Source organism: Arachis ipaensis, chromosome B9 (assembly GCF_059453495.1).
Source record: "Arachis ipaensis isolate K30076 ecotype BB chromosome B9, ASM5945349v1, whole genome shotgun sequence".
Lineage (NCBI taxonomy): Eukaryota > Viridiplantae > Streptophyta > Magnoliopsida > Fabales > Fabaceae > Arachis > Arachis ipaensis.
Genome location: NC_142444.1, coordinates 6,196,238 through 6,217,137, shown reverse-complemented (window position 1 = coordinate 6,217,137; position 20,900 = coordinate 6,196,238). Strand labels below are relative to the sequence as shown.

Below are 20,900 nucleotides of genomic sequence, written 5' to 3'. Positions count from 1 at the left end.
AAATCATTAGTTTAGTCAATTTAATCTGGCCTAATTTTAACAAAAATAACACGATTTAATCGATTATATGTTTAAATTTTAATTATTCAAAAATATCTTTAAAAAAAAGACGTTTTAAACGTTTTTACGTGAGTAACTCCCTACTTTATATTGCACTCTTATGCACTAAAATTGAATAAATTTCTAACTAATTATGTTACTTGACACTTAAGGCATACCACCAACTAACCAATTTAAATTCTATTAATCATTTTCATTAGCCTATTCTCTATGTCATTATTACCTTCACTGTTATCCTTCTTACTTAGTAAACAAATTTGCCATCAGATTAAAAAAGATCTATATATTTTTTGTTGATTGACTTGTTGTTTAATAAAGTGCAAGTCAAACTCAAACTGTTTGATTTTATTACATAAAATTGACTGATATTATCACAAATCACAATAAAAAATAGTCTTAGATTAAAGAGACAGAAATTTTGAACTCAATCATGATATTTGTATCCAAATTAACTTAGAATGGTTACTTACTAAGTCTTCTATACTCAATCTTCAATGCTTGACCGGAAACATAGTATTCATATGTTAATCTTTGATATTATCAATGTCATAGTCTCAGTCTGAACCTTAAAAAGCAAAAAGCCCCAAATATTTGATGATTCTTTTCACACAATTCTAGTGAGAACTTAAGGGTACGTATTAATTGATTTTGTTTACAGGAAAAGAAATCTTAGATTTAATTAGTATTATATTAGGATATTTGATTATTTTTTACTCATTTTATTATTATTATTATTATTTACATTTTTCATCTATTCACCACTTAGTTGAAGAAAAATAACTACTTTTTATTCTCTCTAAGAAAAGTCCTACTCCTTTATCTTCATTTTTATAACCATTATTCTCTCAGCACTTGTATTCTTCATCTCTTTACTTCCGCTGCACATAATTCACATTTCATCTTCGTTTTAATCAATTAATAATGGCTTCCATAACCTCATCAACAGTCTTGCATAGACTAAATTCCAAAGGCATCATAGGCATCCATTCATTGTTCCTTGAATATACTTCTAACTAATTATAGTTACTTGACGGTTAAGGGCATACAACCAACTAACCAATTTAGATTCTGTTAATTATTTTTTCTTTGTCTCTTCTATAGTTATCAGACCCGGTTCGAACCGGTCGATTCAACCGGAAACCCGGTCATCCGGTTACCTGGTCGGACCGAATCACACGTTGAACCGAAAATGCAATTGATCCGGAGAAATTCGGTTCACTCGGTCGAATTTTGATGAAAACCAGTGATCCGGACGGGTTATTTGACCTGGTCCGGATAGTACATAATTTTTTATTTTATTTTTTATTTGTATACTAAAATGGCGTCGTTCTAATATCCCTCTTTTCGTTGAAATGAAACCCTAGGCTATCCCCTTTCCTATTGTCTCACATCTCTGATCTCCCTAATGGCAGTAATGCAGTATCTCTTGAGTCTTGAGAGTTGAGTGAGTGTCTGAGACTCTGAGTTCATCAATCGGCCTCATCAGTCACGGCCGATATATAGGTAATGCTAGGTAGACAAAAAAAAAAAAACCAGAATTTGCCTTATTTAGCATTAATTAATTGTCGCAACAATTAATGAATGCTAAATAAAACAAGTTATGGCTGTTTTTTGCGGATTTTCTTTAGTTACCAAACATTTCCGAAGATATATTATCATGCACGATTTTAATAACTTAAAATGCTTGAAATAAATATCATAAGAAAATAGAATTATAACGGGTTTAAGTAATAAAAAAGGAAAAACTACCAAAAGTACCCATGAAGTTTACGAACGCTGATAAAAGTACCCATAAACTAAGAAAATTAACGATGTATCCATGAAAGATGGGTTCCGTATGACAAAAGTATCTAAATCATAATTTTTTGTTGATTTTTTAATAAAATTCCTAAACTACCCTACACTCAACCTCAACTCACTTTTTCAACCTTTCATAACTCAATTTGCACCAACTCTTGCCATGGGGTCCAAAACTAGTCCTACAATAAACCAGACCGAAATCAATGGTAGTGTGGTGGTGGTAGAGGATCGGACCTCAACCGATCACTCATAAGTTTATAATCCATACCCAAACCAAATTAATCAAACACCAAAAAATACTTAAAACATAAAAATTTTCAAATCCATTCATCCAATTTCAATTCACTTTAGCAAAACTAGAAGTAGAAACAGCCATCAACCATAAAAAATCAACAAATTCATTCATCCAATTTGAAATTTATTTCAGCAAAAATCAGAAGTAGAAGTAGCCATCAACTGGATCTTCTGTAAATCAATCTCAGCCTTCATAAGAAAAATAAAATAAAATGTTTTAAAAAAAAAGAAATACATTTTTCTTCGCCGACTGTAACATCGTCAATGGCAGAACCTCCATCCACAGTGCCGCCTCCCTTTCTTCTCTGATTTCTCTTTACCGAACCCGCTTTTTGCATGCAAGAGCACCACGACCCCTCTCTCTTATCAGGTGTGCGACGACAGTATTCTCCTCGGCTGGGTCAGTCGCGCCACGACGACGTTCTACTCCTCGGCTGCAACAGGTGCGCCACGGCGACATTCTCCTCAAGTTGGGTCACAGGCGTGCGATGAAGGTGTTGTAGTCACCTTAATAGTGAGAGGGAGAAGCAGTGAGAGGGGAAGAGATTGGTGATAATGGAGTAGGTGGATGGCGGACGACAATGAAGAGGTAGGATGAGAGTTCTGTGATTCTGTGAGGGTTTTTGAGAGAGGGATAAGTGAGGAGAGAGGAAGAAGAGAAGAGAGAGAGTGACGGTAGAATGGGATTAGGGTAGGGTAGTTTGAGAATTTTATTAAAAAATTAACAAAAAATTAGGGTTTGGATATTTTCTTCGTACGAAACCCATCTTTCATGGGTACAACGTTAATTTCCTTAGTTTATGGGTACTTTTGCCAGCGTTTGTAAACTTCATGGGTACTTTTGGTAGTTTTTCCAATAAAAAAATTATAATTTTAAAATATGAACAAAAATTATAACGGGTTATATTTTATTATTATTATTGAATAATGAATAAGAATTAGAATTATATTAATATTTTTAAAATTAATATAATTAAAATATCTAAAAATATTTAAAATTAATGTGCGTTATTAATATCATTATCACACATTATTATTATTATTATTATTATTATTAAAAGTATTTTTAATTGATAATTGATAAGTAATTTAATAATGCATTAAATATTGATTTGATATAATTATAATGAAGATATGTTCCTAAAGTAGTATAATTATATATTATTCATTAAATATTAATTATAATATAATTACAATAAAGATATTTTTTATAAAATAATTTAGAATAAAAAAAATTTCACTCATTTTGGAGGGAAACGGAAGCGTGAGAGATCGACGTCACCTTTAGTAATTGGGAAAAAACCCAATTTTAATATATTAAAGTAAACAAATAGATAGATATTAACTAAATCTTTTATTTATTTATTTTTTGGGGATTTCTCTTCCTTTTTTTTTTGTCAGACATTGAAAAGTTTTTAAATATAACATTGATATTTTAGTAATGTTAATCATTAATTTTAATTAATATTAATATTATATATATAATTAAAATCAAAAACCCTCTCTCAATCTCATTTCATTTTTCCCTCCAAACCCGCCTGACATCTCTCCCGCAGCTCTCTCTCATTTCATCTCCTTCCATCCTTTTCCCTCCAAAGATTACAACAATTCTTTGATTTCTTGGTGTAATTTCAACGCAGATAACTATTTCTTCTCAGCTTAGCTTAATTTTTCTTGCTGCCCTCTTTCTACACGGCCTCTCGCCGGTATTCTCCTCTGTTCAACGGCGGCGGTAGGTTTTTTTCAACATTATTCTTTATTTATTTTAACCATTTGGGTTTTTTCTCACTCTACTAACTTGGATCTTGTCTTTCGTTGAAATGAAACCCTAGGCTATCCCCCTTCTCCATTGCCTCAATCTCCCTAATGGCAGTAATGCAGTATCTCTTGAGTCTTGAGAGTTGAGTGAGTGTCTGAGACTCTGAGTTCATCAATCGGCCTCATCAGTCACCGCCAAAGTCACCAGTCACTGCCGATACCCCTCAGCCAACCTCGTCTCTCCGTCACCCTCGTCGTCACTCTCCGCGGCGTGGTTCCTTCTCCCGGCCGTCACTGCTTCTCCCCTTACCTCGCCGTGCTCTGAGTTCATCAATCGGCCTCATCAGTCACCGCCGAAGTCACCAGTCACCGCCGATACCCATCAGCCAACCTCGTCTCTCCGTCACCCTTGTCGTCACTCTGGGTTGTGCTTCTACTTCGCTGCTTTTGCTTCTGTCCTTTCTTGGTGCCTCACCTGGTCGTCAGAAAGCTCAGAGTGCTCTCTCAGGTCAGTGCCTCTGCTATTGACCTATTGACTATTGTTATAGAATCTGTTCTTGAATTGGTATATTAGTTAAAATCTGGTTGATATATTAGTTTAATTTGTTCTTGAATTTTAGTTAAAACTAGTGTAAAACCCGCGCTAAGCCCGGGCCAAACATTGTTTCATTATAATAATAGATTGCTACTTATCTATTAATAGTAATAGGTGTTACTTTTAATTTGAATAAGTTTTTATATATAAAACTTTGTATAGTATAAGACTTTTCTATTCTTATTTTCCAGAAGCCAAATAATTTTCTTGCAGCATTTAAAATTAGCATAATAAAATTATTATAATGCAGCATTTAAAATTAGACCGATAACAATTTAATTTACTTTCTCTAGTTGTAAACAAAGTACTTTATAAAATACATAAAAAATATTAACAGCAAACTACTTATAATGATTAAAACCAAATTTTTCAAAAGAATAAAGAAACTATACTATAGACGTTGACACTCCAAAGCATAAAAAAAACCAATTTAAAATAATAAAAGAGACTACCATCAAATAACAATTATAAAAGAATAAGACAACTTTGGGTAATAAAAAAAGCATAACATCATGCAGTTTCTTCCGTAAATACTGTAACAATTACCAAAGAGAATAGAAGGAGAATTTAAAATGGCACCAACACCGAGAATTTATTTATTCAATAAAATCATGACTTTCACATTCATCATAGTTTATCAGCATCTCAATAGAAGCTACTTGACTTGTTGCTTAATTGAAATTTGATTGAAAATGAAATTATGAATGGAATCCATTGCTTTTGGTATGTACATACATGAGTTATCTGTAGCCATCCGTTCATAGAAATAAAAAATGAAAGAGATGTCATCAAGTTTCTATTACTTTTTTCAATAACATATGCTATAGGATTATTGACAAAACTACCAAGAAAACTATAAAAAACAATTTCTCACCAGCAAGGCCATAGTCGTTGTCTTTGGTGTGTCCTGCAAACGCATATTTTGAAACGAACATAAGCAATACATACATATTAGTATATTACTATCTAAATAGCTAAACTTCAAAGTTACCATTTTGTAGTTCATGCCTTCAGGGCTAAATTCAGTTTAATCGGAATGATTCAACTTCAGATCAGTAATACTACTACTTAGTGCTGTGAAGCAATAAAACTCAAAACACGATTAAATTAATAACACCAAAGAGCACAAAATTTTTCCAAAAAACCAAAAGTAAATAAACACTTCCATGATGAAGCAAGATAAGCAAAAAATATATTTCTGAGAGCCAGAATGAGGAACCTAAGAAACTACCTTATGTGCTAAGAGATTGCCTGCTTTTCTAACGAAGAAGCTAGTTCTCGAATTTGGTCATCTTTCTCATTTGCTAGAATTTTTGCCTTTACCTACGGCACATTTTACTTTCTCCATTTTGTTATCAGCTATCTTCTATAACCATAATCTACTCTTGTGACATTCTATGGTTGATCTTTTTCCATCATTATATGAAGGTTATATTCTTTTACATTAACTGATATATATAACACACCCAAAATAGAAACTAATAATTACATTAAAAAGAAATCATTCTGAGTTAGATGTTTATTCATATGTATACCCCTTATTAATCTACAAATAACTATTATATTTATTTCTACTAAATGTGTTTGGATATTGAAAAAAGAAAAAGACTTAATTTCCGGCCATTTTTCACACCAGAAATTGATCCGATTACATTGGATGTGAAGGAGACATCATATCCACATTATTTTCTTTTCCACTATGTTTGGCTGAAACTGAAGCACATGGTAGCTGAGATTCACTTTTCTATGATAACTCAACATCCATTACCTTGTCTTTTATTTGCAGATGGTCACCAGCTAAACCTGTAGGTAGTATTTGTGACTTGAGAAAGAACTACACTTTGTCTAAGGAATGCAAAAGGAAATTACTCAACATTTTAGAAAATAATTTCTAGACAAAATAAGAAGAAAATAAACGTAATTGGCAAATTTTGCTCGATAAAAGCTATAAAAGCATGGAATTTAGTTGAAGAATTCTATGTGAGTAACCTTTAAATATATTGTCCTCTTTGCTCACTTTTTTGGGCATAAGCCTCTTTGCTCTAAATTTGCCAAAATCTTAGTACAAACCCACTTAACCGCAAGTTAAACAACACTAATTCAGAAACAGAATATTATTATAGTCATAGCTTTTAAAATCATTACATTGCATCAAAATGTATGGCTTCCTGAAGAACTGTACATAACAAATTGCATAGTTTCTCATAATTTGCTTCCTGCACCGAGTCTTAAACTTAAAATAAGGTGACAAAGACGGAGGCAGCAAATAACTTTTTCAACATGATGGTATGGTAGATCTTAATGGCCATAATTAGAGTTTTTCCTTTATTAAATGATTAGACCTCATTTTTGTGTCACTAACTACTAACAATGTTTTCTATGGCTGCAGTTCAAATGGAGAAATGGTTGGTTTTACTCTCTCCCTCTGAGAAAGCCAAAGCACAAAAAGCAAGCCAGATCCACACCCTCCGCATACTTAACGGCTAAAAGACTTGAGAGTTGTATAAGAGAAACTTGAATTCATATCACAAGCCTAGACTCTATGTATTATTAGAACTGATATATTATTCTATTAGTCATTGTCTTTAATTATTTATTAATGAATTTAAACAAAATAGAAGCCTGAATGCTTGAACTCGTGTATTCAATTCTTGTAGATGAATTGAATGATTGAGAAATTAAAATCAGTATTATTACTTTTAGATAAACTTCATTAACGAATAGAAAATTAGTAAAAGACAGAAATTAGTATTATTACGTTATAAATACACATGCTCTAAGTGCCTATTGCAGTAACTTATCACATCATGAAGTAATTCTCATTGCAAACGCACCGAGAGACTTTTATACTCATTTGTTGAATAGATCAACCGAAACATGCATACATAAAGGGATCACAATTCAAAAACTTAAGCTAAGGACTTAATAGGAGTTTAAAAGACATATAACATTTATGCAATCAATTTATTGAAGATCAAGTTTAGGGACAGAGATACCTTAATGAAGTCAATTTCCTTAGCATTGCTACGAAAGCACTGCCTACATCACAAAAGCAAGGACAATTGGTAAGCCAAAGCAACATTCCTCACTTTTCTATCACCACAATTCTTGCAAAATGCAAAAATGTTTATATGCTTAATCCAATTATGTAAAACATAGAAAAGATAGAGAGAATGGTGGTTGGTGACCATAGATTCTTAAAAGGAATTGTATGTTTACATGTAAAAGCATATATAAGCTATGTTTGAATCGATAGGAAGTAGGGGAATGAAATGAGACATAACAGGATGAATGGAAGGAAACAGGGTGAAATGATATAATTATTTGTATGGAGAAATAATATTTATTGCTACATTTTATCATATTTCCTTCCATAATTAGAGGTAAGAAAAGTGAGGGATAAGTTATCTTTATATAATGTGATCCTAATTGTCAAATATTTTAATTGCACATAGTTATCTTTATTTTAACTATTAGCAAAACAATATGGAAACTAAATTAAAGCCCTAAATAGAAAATGCTTAAAAGGAAGATCAGCTAGCATGTGAGATAATTCTACTAAGCACAAACAGAATAGCTGCAATGCATATTTATTTATTTATTTATCCTAACAATATAGATCAAATAAATACTAAGATTCGAATAAAGAGAAAGAACACCCACTCAAGGAGCATGTTGCAGTTACTGACACCAATTACGGTTGCAAGATGCCATGCAGTATGAATGTATAAATCGTCACCTACGAAGAGCATTCCACCCACCAATGATGACATCTTATGCAAGATATTAGCCATCCTCAAATCTGCCCTTTTTGCAAATGCAACCTGAATCAACATTTTAGTTTTTCTCATATATAGCATTAAAAAGGATAAAGATCGCCATATGAACAAAATGAAATTTCAAAAAACAATTTAGGTTATGTTCATTGTTCAATTTAAGTATGGCATATAAATCCATCAATCAATAAATCCAGAGTTATGTTAGTTATCAATATTTATCTGATCAAATTGAACTTCAACTGATTATTTTGTTAACCTGAACACTCACTAACTTATTAACACCAATAAATACAATGCATAACTCCTAATGGAAATAAAACCTTATAAAAGAAAAGGGTCTCAAAAATTTAGGCAAGTGAACTACTTAAAAGTCAATTACACAAACTAATAATTTTCTAGCACCATATAACATATTTTCACACTCCCGAGGCAACAAAGGATAGGCCAGAGGAATTAAATCACAATCATCTTCCAAATCTCCATGCATGATTGCCCACTTCCATGATAGAAACATTTGAGTAAGCAGCAAAATAAGATGTAGCTTTTTCTTTAAACAATTTAGCTTTAAAGCAGTATAAATCTTCTTTATTTAGGGTTTCGAGTTTAGCGTGATTTTTCTCAAGACATAAAAAAATAATTAAAAATCTTAATTTATCCTCTTAATTTTTAAATATTTTTTTTTAATATTTTTACTTGTAGAAGAGAGATAATTAAAAAGATGAATTAAGACTCTCCAATTTAGACAGAGATATTGATAATGATATCTCCAATTAAGTCTGTAAATCAAAGGAAGTAACTTTTCATATAATTACCACCATCCTCCATTGAATGATGTGTTTTCAAAATGTGGTGAAGGCCAGGCTCCATATGCATATATGACAACATTTCATTGTTAATTTCCATAGTTTAGCCAACACCTCATTAAATCACAATCATATTCCAAATTTCCATGCATGATTGCCCACTTCCATGATACAAATATTTGAATAAGCAGAAAAATAAGATGTAGCTTTAAAGCAGTATAAAATACAGATGTAACTTTTTTTTTTTTTTAAACAAATTAGAAGATCACAATTATAGAATAGGACAGGTTGCTTTCTTCTACACTAATTTGACATTTTAAGGAGTCTCTACTACAATTGTATCATATTGCAATTGCCGTTTGCAATAGCTTGTAATGGATTTCATCAAATCAATTTTAAGTAACAAATTTTTATTGCAACAAACACAATTACAATCTCCTACTCCAATTTAAAACCTTTTGCCCAAATGATGATATATAGCTCAAGATCAAATAATTTGAATTAACAAAAGAACTCTGATCCTCTTCTATAAAATATATAATATATAATAATTAATTAAAAATGTGAAACTTTGTATTTAATCACATGGCCATATACCTTGGATCTTTCCTTTCGAGAGCATGGGGCGTACCACTTTGTGAGCCTCACTTTTTCCTATCGATTTATGAGAAGCACAAAGAGAACCTGAATTAAACAAATTTAAAAAAAAATCAAAAAACACAGCAGCTATAAATCACAGGTAAAACACCACATGCTTTCATATATGCATAGTGATCGAAACAAATTCAAACACCATCGGTATAAAATCGACATAAATAAACAAATGAAAACAAAGGCCAAGGCAAATTCACAAATCCTGCAGTAAACAAAATACATTTATCATCATATATACCTACATGTAACGCTATGTAGAAGAAGATTATGGTGACATAAATATTCAAGGAAAGAAAATCAATTTTGTTTGGCCACAAAAATACAGAAAAGTCTGCAACAGCCACAAAAATACAGAAAAGTCTGCAACAATGTAACATTTAGGTAGCTCCCTATACATCATAAATGAATAAAAGATAGTGGTATTTCAACTAAAGGGGTGTTTAAGTCCAATCATCAAAGACATGATATGCAAAGCAAAAAGATCAGGCTGTTAAGTTCAGTTCAAAGTTCAAAATATTCTATATAAGTGCTTTGTATTATGAATTTGCATATAGAGTTCCAAGTCTAGATTTACAAATGTCTAGGAGAAGACAAAAGAATAGTATCTCATCCTGTTCAATTATTAAACAAAAAAGGCCAAAACACGTAATCAGTAACCACAAAGAGATTTAGAGAATACAATCATCACAAAACATTCAAATAAAAAAACAAAGAAAACCAAAGATATATACCTCTACTCACCTTCAGAAAGTGGCTTCTTATTTGGTGGTGCAAGGTCTTGTCTAGTTCATTCACAACCATATTCACTGACATCAAAATTCAGTGAATTTCCTAAACATGATTTTAGCTCCTAGTTACCTGCTATCACTGAAAAAAAAAAGAATTTAAAAGTAAATTACCTCTGTAAATTACCTCTGTAATACCGCCGACGATAGGATATCAAAGCTCACCGTTCTCTTCACCGGTGTCATCAACTTGCTACTAGCTGCTCCTTCACCATTCTCTTCTTTAAATGTAGCAAGTCATTCTAAAGATATTAACACAAAAATCCATATTCAATTTCAATTAGCGTTTTCAACCAATCAAACAACAAAATAAAGTATATCCAAGCGAGAGAACTAACCATCCTTAATTCGCAGCACTCACCAGCGAAGAAACGGCGGCGCCACCATCCTGCAGAGGAGGCAGCTCTGCGGATCCAACAGGGACAGTGGACTCCATCACCGCCTTTGCCTCGTTCCACTTCTTTTCTGTGTCGATTTAGCTTTCTTCCCTATGACCGTCGCTGTCGTCGCCACCTTCTTCTCCTTCTTCCGTCGTCCTTACCTTCATCACCATCGTTTTCTTCTTCTCTGCAATGTCGACCGTCTTTCTTCGTCTTTCTTCACCGTTGTTCTCTTATTCTTCTGTCGTCTTTTCTTTCTTCAACCGTCGTTTTCTTTGTTCGTCGCCACCCTCTTCTCTGTGACCGTCGGTTTCTTTCTCTCTCTTTCCTTCTTTTCTTTCTTCACCGTTTAACTAACATATATATGAAGACAGCGGTAACAAAATCATTTTGAATTTCAATTTGAATCAAAATCCCGCCAATTGTTTTGCTCATAAATCTTCAGATTTTTTATTATTTTATTAATATTAATTTTTGTTGTTTTTCCATTTGTCATGCAACCAAGAGTAACACTTGTCTATTATACAAAGTATCACTTGTCAACTAACTAACCATCTACTACTCTCCTATTATATATTAATAGATAGATTGTTCTTGAATTGTATTGTTGCTGGTTGCTGGTTGGTATTAGTTAAAATCTGTTGTAATGTTGCTGGTTAAAATCTGTTGAATTGTTGCTGGTTGCTGTATTCTCCCTCTTGCTGTTGGAAGATATGGATACAAATCAAAATGAGGGAAATGTTGATCAGGCTCCTAATTTGCCCTATGAAGATGTTGATGCCGACTTTGAACTCACCCCTTGGACTTGATTTAATGATTGCGTTATCTTTAACTTGCTCTTGTTGATTTAAATTGAGAACATATTTTATACTATTAAAACTTGCTCCACAGGGGAGAACGGAGGCTAGAATTTTCTGGTTTGAGACTGAACCCCAGATGCCCTAAGGTCAGTCATTTATTCTTTGCAGATGATTCTATTTTGTTCAGTAAGGCGACAATGAAAGATTGCGAAAGTTTACTAAAGTTGTTTAGAGACTATGAAGAAGTGAATGGTCAGGTGATAAATTTAGATAAGTCTTTTGTTTTCTTTAGCAAGAATACTCCCCTATCAGTCCGTGATCAGCTAGCTGCCCTGTTGTCTATACCACATGTTGGCTGCCAGAACAAGTATTTAGGCCTTCCAGCAGTGGTCAGTAGATCAAAAAAAGAGACATTTAACTTTGTCAAAGACAAGATTTTGCAAAAACTACAGCATTGGAAGCGAGCTTTGCTGTCAGCTAGTGGCAGAGAGGTTTTAATAAAAGCAGTGGCAACTGCAGTGTCTCTATACACACTAAGCTGCTTTAAACTCCCCGAGACACTATTAGAGGATATCCAAAAGTCAATAATGCAGTTTTTCTGGGGCCAAAAGAACGCAGAGAGAAAGATGCAGTAGATTAATTGGCGGATTGCTTGTAGACCAAAGAACCAAGGTGGTCTGAATTTTAAGGATCTCAGGGCTTTTAACTTGGCAATGTTAGGAAAACAGGGCTGGAGGCTGATCTCTCAACCTCACTCTCTAATTTACAAGGTCTATCAAAGCAGATATTTTAAATTTTCAACCTTTCTACGCACAGAAACAGGTAATGATCCATCTTGGGGCTGGAAAAGTGTGCTGGAAGGTAGAAAAGTTTTGGAGAAAGGCATTTTTTGGAAGATTGGACGGGGACATTCAGTTAAAATCTTAGAGGACAACTGGATAAAGCAAATTCAACCAAATGAAATTCAAATTATCAACCATTCACACAATCACCTGATTTGGGTTTCTGAACTACTCTTACCAGATCAAAATTGGAATAAAGAGCTAATCACCTCAACATTCACACAAAAAGTAGCACAGACAATCATGAACACAGGCATCAGAACAACAGAAGATATCGTTACCTGGAGTAAAGAGAAGAATGAATGCTACTCGGTTGCCTCTGGATATACGTTGGCCTTTCAGTTCTACCATGCACCAGTTGAATTTTTGCCGGAACAATGCAGAAAAAGAGAAGTCTGGAGTTCAATTTGGAAGTTAAAATGCCAGCCCAAAATTAAAATTTTTCTATGGAAAGTAATGCATGAAGACTTACCAGTTAAAGAAAGATTGCACTCTAGAATCCATATGGTGAATCCAATCTGTAATCGTTGTGATGCTACAGTAAAATTAATTCTCCACTGTCTCACCCAGTGTCCGGAATCAGAGAATGCTTGGAAAATAGCAAGCCTTCCCTGGACAAACCAAGAAACAGAAACATGGAGATGGTGGTTATGGCTCCAAGAACAACTCAAAGAGCGTAGGCAGATGCAAAAAGAAACTCATTTGGCAGCAATACTAACCTGGCAGATTTGGAAGATGAGGAACTTGAGAATTTTTGAAGCCAAAGTCATTTCTCCTCAAGAAGTAGTAGCTATTGCAAGATCCGGAACTTTGGAAGCAGTGGCTCACCTCCATTGATGAAGCTCCAAGAACGACACTCCTTCTCCAAAAACTCTTCCTTTTTCACTTTACCCTTTTTCACGTTCTATGTCTTAATGAGGAGATAACATCTAATACTTTTACTTAGTTAGGAAATTTCCATTTCTCCGTTGCTGTAAGTCCAAAATGGACCTTTTATTTTATTAAACCAATAAAATTTGTCTTTTGGAAAAAAAAAAAGAAACAAGTTTATTAACTCTTCTTTTAGATTATTAGTTATGTTTAAGACTTGATATTTGATTATTAATGTTTGTAAGACTCGTATTTTAAGTTTTAAGACATTATTTTAATTTTATTAATATAATTTTATATTTTTTTAGTTATGACCGAATTAATCGAGTAAATTAGTGATCTACCGGTTGAACCAATAACCCGGTAACTCGGTCATATGACCGGATTGATTACCGATTCAATTCTGATAACTATGGTCTCTTCTATATTATTACTACTATTTTTGTTATACATAAATAATTATATCTTTAGTACAAAATTATATAATTATAATATTATTAAAGCTCTAATTAAAAAGGTTCAGTAGATTTTTAACAAAGAAACATAAAAGACTATAAGAAAAGAAAAAGAAAAACCATTGAAGATAGCCACAAACAATAAGAGACATCAAACTTTAGAAACATGGGGAATGGTCAAATTCAAGATTGAGAAATGGTAATATGAAATTGCCTCAAAAGTATCTCATGGTTGAAAAATGCAAGTTAAGGCATTATACATTGGATCATGTTACACTAAGATCACCTTTCAACAATAAAGAATAAAGATTAAAGAGTGTTTATTAATTTTTTATAATGATGAAAATTGTTTTAAAAATATATCATAACTCATAAGCAATAAGCAATGCACGGTACTCTTACAAATTTAACTATAATTTCCACTTTTTACTTAATTCTATCTTTCACAAAAAATTTGCCTTGCACATTTACCTAACCACTATCTATAGGCATACCCATGACAATAATATGAAAGCTGTAGCATGCGATCTCCACCTCTTTATCTTTACTATAATGGCCAATAGATATTTGATTGGCTTGTACCATGGATGATTGGTGTTTGCTACAGAATAAGGGATAATTAAGAAAATATATTCAATGTGAGAAGCTCGTGATTCAAAAAATCCATTATATTATCGATTTTAAACTAAAATATACTGTGCATAATTATCAGAATCGAACTGGTAATTAACTCGGTCATACGATTGGGTTATTGAATCATTGGTTTAACTGATGAATTACTGATTTTTTCAGTTGACCCAATTATAATTAAATAAAAATATAAAATTATAAAAATAAAATTTAAATTAAAATTTAAATACATATTTTTAAAAAATATATTAATAACAATCAAATATCAATTCTTAGATATTATTTATGGTGCAAAAAGAGATAATAAATTAGTCACTAGTATAAAATATTTTTTCAATTTAAATGAACGAGTGAAAACAAAAGATGACACAAGTAATATCAATATGTTTGTATATTATGTGTTGTTACTTGTTTGGTATCCATATTAATCCATGCTTTTTTTTTCAAAGGTAAAAAGATATTCATTAAGCTAGCAAAATGAATACAGAGAGTTATTTGGTCCTATCTTGGACATCAAAAACCAATTTCTGAATTAGGGGCTTCCCAAAAATCCTTATAACTAAGGAAAGATTTTAATAAAAACAACTGAAGAGAAAGAAAGGAAATAAGAAAGAGAAGAAAGAAAGTAAAGTGCACGCTAAATCCTCGGTCTTGTTTGGACCTCCTGTGACAACTTCATGGCTTGTTCGAGGACTCATTGAGGAGAAACAATAGTGTTCTCAAAAATCTTTAAGTTCCTGGCTCTCCAGTTCACCCAACACAAAACTGCCGCGAGCACCACATTCTTCATCCCCCTGTGTCGTTTGGTTCGACTGGTGTACCACCTGTGACCACCACTTTCAGAACGGCTGAGTTCCTAATGCTTGGCCCAAGTGGCTAACCGGTGAAAGCTGCCATGTTTGGTTTGCGAGGTGGCACTGGATTAAGCAATGATTGACTGATTCTCCCTCTTCCTCACACCTAGGGCAGACATTTGGGATGCTGTGGAATCTTTGATTCAGTCTTACTCTCACAGCAATTCCATCATGACAAGCCTTCCAAATGAACACTTTTATTTTGGGGGCGCATCGCAGGCTCCAGAGTGCTTTCCACATCTTCTTATCTCTGCACACTTCCGGTAATTGCTCCATGGGTGGGTGAAAAAAGTGGTACGCAATTTTGTAGCTCGTGGCTACTGAGTATGTCCCAGACGCTTCTCTTGCCCAGGTTAGTCTATCCTCCCCTTCTTCGATTTCTGTCTGTAATATTCTAGTTGCAATATCTGGATCAAAGTTTGCTGTTATTGTGTGTTCATCCCATTGCTTGTTGTTGTTAATGAGTTGATTGACCCATTCTAGTTGAGTATTAGGGATCTGATTTTGCATAGTAGAAATAGGTAATGAATTTTTGATCCAAGGGTCTTCAAGGATTCGCACTGAGTTCCCCCGACCAATTTTCCATAGCAGACCTTTCTATAAAACCTTCCTCCCTTCAAGTAGGCTCCTCCAAGCCCAGGATGAATTGTGTCCTGTCTCAGCTTTCAAGAAAGTAGAATACCTGAAATATTTTTCTTTGTAAAGTTTACTGACTAGTGAATCAGGTTTAGTGGCTATTCTCCATCCTTGTTTGGCGAGCATGGCTAAATTGAATGCTTTTAGATCCTTAAATTCCAGGCCTCCTTGGTTCTTCTCTCTACTAATAACATCCCATTTAATCCACCACTGTTTCCTTTCCGAACCCTTTTGCCCCCACTAAAAATTCATTATCTTTCTTTGAACTTCCTCTAATAAAGAATCAGGTAATTTGAAACAACTCAATGTATAAAGTGGAACAGCTGTTGCTACTGCCTTGACAAGCACTTCTCTTCCGCTTACCGAGAGCAATGATCTTTTCCAGTTTTGCAATCTTTTTTCTACTTTATCTTTGATATAGTTGAAGGTGCTCTTCTTAGACCGTTGTATAATCGCAGGCAATCCCAAATATTTGTCTTGGGCACCAACATGGGGAATATCTATTCTCTGTGCTAGATCTTCTCTGACTTGCGGGGGGTGTTTTTGCTGAAAAAACAGGATAATTTATTAAGATTTATTTGCTGTCCACTTAGCTCATTGTAATTTTGTAGCACTTGAATCAGATTTTGGCATGCATCCTCATTTGCTTTACAAAATAGAATCGAGTCGTCCGCAAATAACAGGTGGCTGATTGCCGGGCATCTACTGTTAATCCTCAATCTTGAGATTTCTAATCTCTGTTCTCCTCTGTGGAGCAGATAGGAGAGCCTTTCTGCACAGATAAGAAAAAGATAGGGAGAAAGAGGGTCGCCTTGTCGCAGCCCCCTGCATGGTTTGAAAAAACCATGTGGTTGACCATCCACAGTAACAGAGTAGGATACAGTAGTTACACACTCCTTCATCCACCTAATCCACTGATTGCAGAAATCCAGCTTCTTCATTACTTCCCAAACAAAGCACCACTCTACCCTATCATACGCTTTGCTCATATCAATCTTCAGAGCTACTTCATGATCACCGCCTCTCTTATTTTTTAAAAAATGCATCAGCTCATGAGCAATTAGGGTATTATCACTAATTAGTCGACCTTTAACAAAAGCGCTTTGATTATCACTAATCACCCTGTTTAAAACTCCCTGCATACGGTGGACCAGTACTTTTGAAATAATTTTATAAAAAACACTGCTCAAACTGATTGGTCTAATCTATGACATAGTGTCTGCATGTGGAACCTTAGGGATTAAACAGATATGGGTATGATTGAAACTCCTTAGCATTCTCCCACCACAAAAGAAACTTGAAACCGCATCTACCACATATTTTTTTATGATATTCCAAAAGAATTGGAAGAATTTACCTGTGAAACCATCATCACCCGGGGCTGAAAAAGGGTTGATGGAGAAGGTAGCTTTCTTGATTTCCTCCTCTGTGACCCTCTTTGTAAGCCTCCTGTTAGTCCCCTCATCCACTCTCCTTCCCATCTCCTCCAATTCCTCCGTAGCCCTTCTTGGATTAGACGTGGAGAAAAGCTCATTGAAGTATTCTTGAGCAATGTGTGCCATGCCTTCCGGATCAGCTTTGTAGGAACCTGAGTTGTCTCGGAGTCTATGTATCTTATTTTTTCGGTTTCTGTTATGAAATTTTGCATGAAAAAATTTTGTATTCTGGTCCCCTCATTGTAGCCATTGCACCCTAGATTTCTCCTTCCAGTATCTCTCCTCTAGTTCGTAGGCATCTGTTAATTCGGCCTCTAAAAGTTGAATTCTCCTCTTCTCTGCCGACTCCCCTTTAGCCTTCTCCATTTCCAGCTGTTCTCTTATCTCAGTAATTCTTTTTTGCGAATTGTGATTATTACTCCGCTGCCACTCAACAAGTAAATGTCTGCATTTTTTTAGTTTGCAACTTAACTTATACATTGGTGAGCCATCCATTTGCAGCTGCCATGCTTCCTTTACAATCCTTATAACTTCTTCCTGCTCGCACCACCTTTCTTGAAAACGAAACCTTCTTTTAGCTCTTCTCTCTTCACTGTCTGACTGAAGCAAAAGAGGGCGGTGGTCTGATCCTGTATCTTCTAGATGGGTGATTTGTGCATTTGGGTAGTCTAGTCTCAGCTGAGTTGAAGTTAAGCATCTATCTAATCTTTCTCGAATAAGTTCTCCATCATATTGCTTATTGCTCCAAGTGAATTTGCTCCCCACATATCCTAAATCCACCAAATTTCCACCACTAATAAAATTGTTAAACGCCTCGATAGAAGATGCTGATTTCATTCTCCCCCCCCTCTTTCTCATGATGAGCTATTATTGCATTAAAGTCACCTATGACCATGAAATAAGGGCTTCCTCTTCTGACCATCTCCATAATCACTTCGTACTAAGCAGTCCTACGATTATCATCACTGTGAAGGTGAACTGCAGCCACTTCCCATTGTTTTTGAAGTGACCGGTCAGTCCATAGAAAATGAATTAGGAATTCTTCACTGTGCTGAACCACGATATCTGCTTCATTTTTCCAAGCCAACACTAATCCCCCTGCCGTGCCTCTGGGATTCACACAAAAAAACTTCTGAAAGCCCACCTTCTTACACTTCTCTGTCACCGTCGAGGCAATGTTTTTTGTCTCACATAAGAATATTACCTCAGGAGAATGGGATTTGCAAATCCCTTGCATGCTGTGAACTGTCAGGGGATTTCCCATACCCCGACAGTTCCATACTATCATCTTCATGGGTCCTCGGGCGCCTTTTGTTGGGTGGCACCCTCCCCATTGGCAGCATCTTTTGATTCCTCCTGGCACACTTTCTTCTTGCTTTCACTCCCCTTATACTCCTGATTTCTTCGCTTTTTACCTGTGAAATTTATCAGCTGCTTTCTTGCTAATTGTTTCAGCTTAGTCTTTCTCATGCTTGGCTGTTCGCTTTGATTGCTACCTTCACAAAATTCCCAATTTTCCATCCCTTCCAAGCCTTCGGCTACTCCTCCGTCAATCCTCTTTTTTTGGCAGTGAATCCCTGCACTACTGTTTTCATCTGAGATTTCTAGCACGGCTCCACTTTGGGTGGCTTTTTCCTTGTTTTGGTTTGAGCCCTCTTTGATGTCATCCTCAGCCTTTTTACCTCTAATCTCATCCATTGATAATTCTGCCATCTCCTTAAGGAGACTCACTGGGGTGGGTAGTTTCTCCTTCCTTTGACTCCTTTCATCAGCTGAGAAGGTATTAGAATTATCATTTTCTTTTGAACATTGCTCTCTCCTACCAACTTGTTCTGATTTTAGCCACTCCCCCCAACCTTCTTCTCCCACGTCTCCCCGTAAAGAATCGTTCAATTGTTTGCTGCAGTTCCTTATTTTATGTCCCAAGTATCCGCAATAATTGCAAAAATTCCTAATACGTTCGTATTTGAGTGCCACCTCAATGACTTTGTTATTGGGGCCTACTATTCGTGTGAGGCGCCGCAGCGGTTTTGTTATATCAAGATTAATCCTTGCTTTAACAATTCTGTTTTCTCTACCTCTAACTTGGAAAAGATCTACATCCAATACTTCTTCCATTGCACTCCCAAATTTTCTACCCAATTCTCTTGTTTTGTAGTGTTCTAGCAACTCCCAAAATTGTATCTATATTGGCACATAAGTGAAATCAGCATCTATTATTGGATCGTGCACATTCCACCTTTTGAGATTTAGAATGAAGTTTTTGAATAACCATGGAGCCCCTCTCTCTATTCGTGTTACATCCATCTCTTCATCAAAGTAAAATTGAAAGAGATTACCTCCATGATCCATCACTCTAAATCCTTTAGGATGCCTCCAGATTGCTTGTAGTGCCACTTCCATTGTGCCTCCTGAAAACAGCCGATCTGCAAGTAATCTCCCCATTAAACTCTTCTCGCACCTACTTATCCCTTCTTGGATGTCTTCGCCTCCTACTGTTATGATGATCTCTTCTTCCTCTAGGAACTTCCGTTGTCGTTCTCCACTTGGGGCAGCATTGGCTGCCATGCTGTGTTGACCTCTTCTGTCACAAAGTTGTCGTAGACACGTTGACTTTGAAAAATAAGGATTGCTAGTGATAAACCCTAGCAGAGAAAACCCTGAGGCACACGAGAAAACCCTGAGGCACTAAAAAAAATTTGGAAAGATAGGAGATTCATATTAATCCATGCTTAAAAGAATAAAAAAATAAAAATTTATTGATGGTTTATTATATATTTAGTTTTTGTCACATAAATTATTAAGAAGTAAGATAGAGCAGTGGCTCTGGACGGGAGCTCCTACGATAGTTCAGGAGCGCGCGAGTGCACCGTGGACCCGCGTGGGTCTGGTGCAGTTTGAAGCGTGAACCGACCATTTTTTAATAGATTTGACTACTATTGACCGGTTTAAATACTAGTATGGTTTAATTGACTAATTGAACCAATCAAACTATCGGTTTATTGATTTTTAGTCAAACCAGCCAGTCCGATCCGATTCTGATAACTATGACACCATGTGACTTTTTTATTATAATTAAATTATTTTTTAAAATAAAAATATATCTCTTTTTTTAATCTCTCTTTTTTATTTATCCACCTTATTTTTTTATATGTTATTGTTAATTATTAATTTTATAGAGCAATGCTAAGGGCCAACAACTTTTGTGATTAGTAGCCATCAAATAGCCATCAATGATGATTTAATGGTGTGAGATTGGTGTGAGATTTTATCCAATGGCTCACCTTTTTCTGCTGGTTACATGCTGGCCAAAATTCAATAAAATTGCTGGCCTCCTAGACTTTTTCGATTTTATAATATATATATATATATATATATATATATATATATATATATATCATATGATATTTTCATTAAAATTAAAATTTATTATATATTATTAATTTAAAAATCAAAATATACCATATAA

The 20,900-nt window shown here is 34.6% G+C and overlaps 2 protein-coding genes and 1 long non-coding RNA gene across 6 annotated transcripts; 1 reads left to right on the top strand and 2 right to left on the bottom strand.

Annotated features, from left to right (window-relative positions):
* Positions 1–3,835: 3,835 nt before the first annotated feature.
* On the top strand, positions 3,836–7,045 carry LOC148543605 (uncharacterized). The gene is made up of 3 exons (XR_015899235.1): positions 3,836–3,886; positions 3,987–4,420; positions 6,897–7,045. It is a non-coding gene; the product is annotated as an uncharacterized LOC148543605 (long non-coding RNA).
* On the bottom strand, positions 4,969–11,229 carry LOC110266453 (uncharacterized). Of its 4 annotated transcripts, none has more exons than XM_088498050.1 (7): positions 10,867–11,229; positions 10,694–10,770; positions 10,475–10,610; positions 9,687–9,773; positions 8,171–8,309; positions 7,504–7,546; positions 4,969–5,414 (listed from the first exon to the last, which is right to left on the bottom strand). In XM_088498050.1, the coding sequence occupies exons 3-7, from the start codon at positions 10,554–10,556 to the stop codon at positions 5,361–5,363; spliced, it is 405 nt and encodes a 134-aa protein (XP_088354176.1). In that variant the 5' UTR covers positions 10,557–10,610; positions 10,694–10,770; positions 10,867–11,229; the 3' UTR covers positions 4,969–5,360. The 4 variants fall into 4 exon arrangements, 2 of the variants coding, with proteins under 2 accessions (XP_088354176.1, XP_020966874.1); XM_021111215.2 differs by having other exon boundaries at positions 8,171–8,331; positions 9,687–9,743; positions 10,485–10,610; XR_015899234.1 differs by having other exon boundaries at positions 4,969–7,546; positions 8,171–8,331.
* Positions 11,230–17,668: 6,439 nt separating this feature from the next.
* LOC148543604 (uncharacterized) lies at positions 17,669–18,268 on the bottom strand. Its single transcript, XM_088498593.1, has one exon. The coding sequence runs from the start codon at positions 18,266–18,268 to the stop codon at positions 17,669–17,671; it is 600 nt and encodes a 199-aa protein (XP_088354719.1).
* Positions 18,269–20,900: the final 2,632 nt, after the last annotated feature.

Coding starts and splice junctions, on each gene's coding strand:
- LOC110266453 (XM_088498050.1), bottom strand. CDS start 10,556: ATGTCAGTGAATATGGTTGTGAATGAACTAGACAAGACCTTGCACCAC. Junction 9,774..10,474: donor CTTTCTGAAGGTGAGTAGAG/GTATATATCTTT, acceptor TGTTTAATTCAG/GTTCTCTTTGTGCTTCTCAT. Junction 7,547..8,170: donor AACTGCAACATGCTCCTTGA/GTGGGTGTTCTT, acceptor TTTGTGATGTAG/GCAGTGCTTTCGTAGCAATG.
- LOC148543604 (XM_088498593.1), bottom strand. CDS start 18,268: ATGAAATCAGCATCTTCTATCGAGGCGTTTAACAATTTTATTAGTGGT.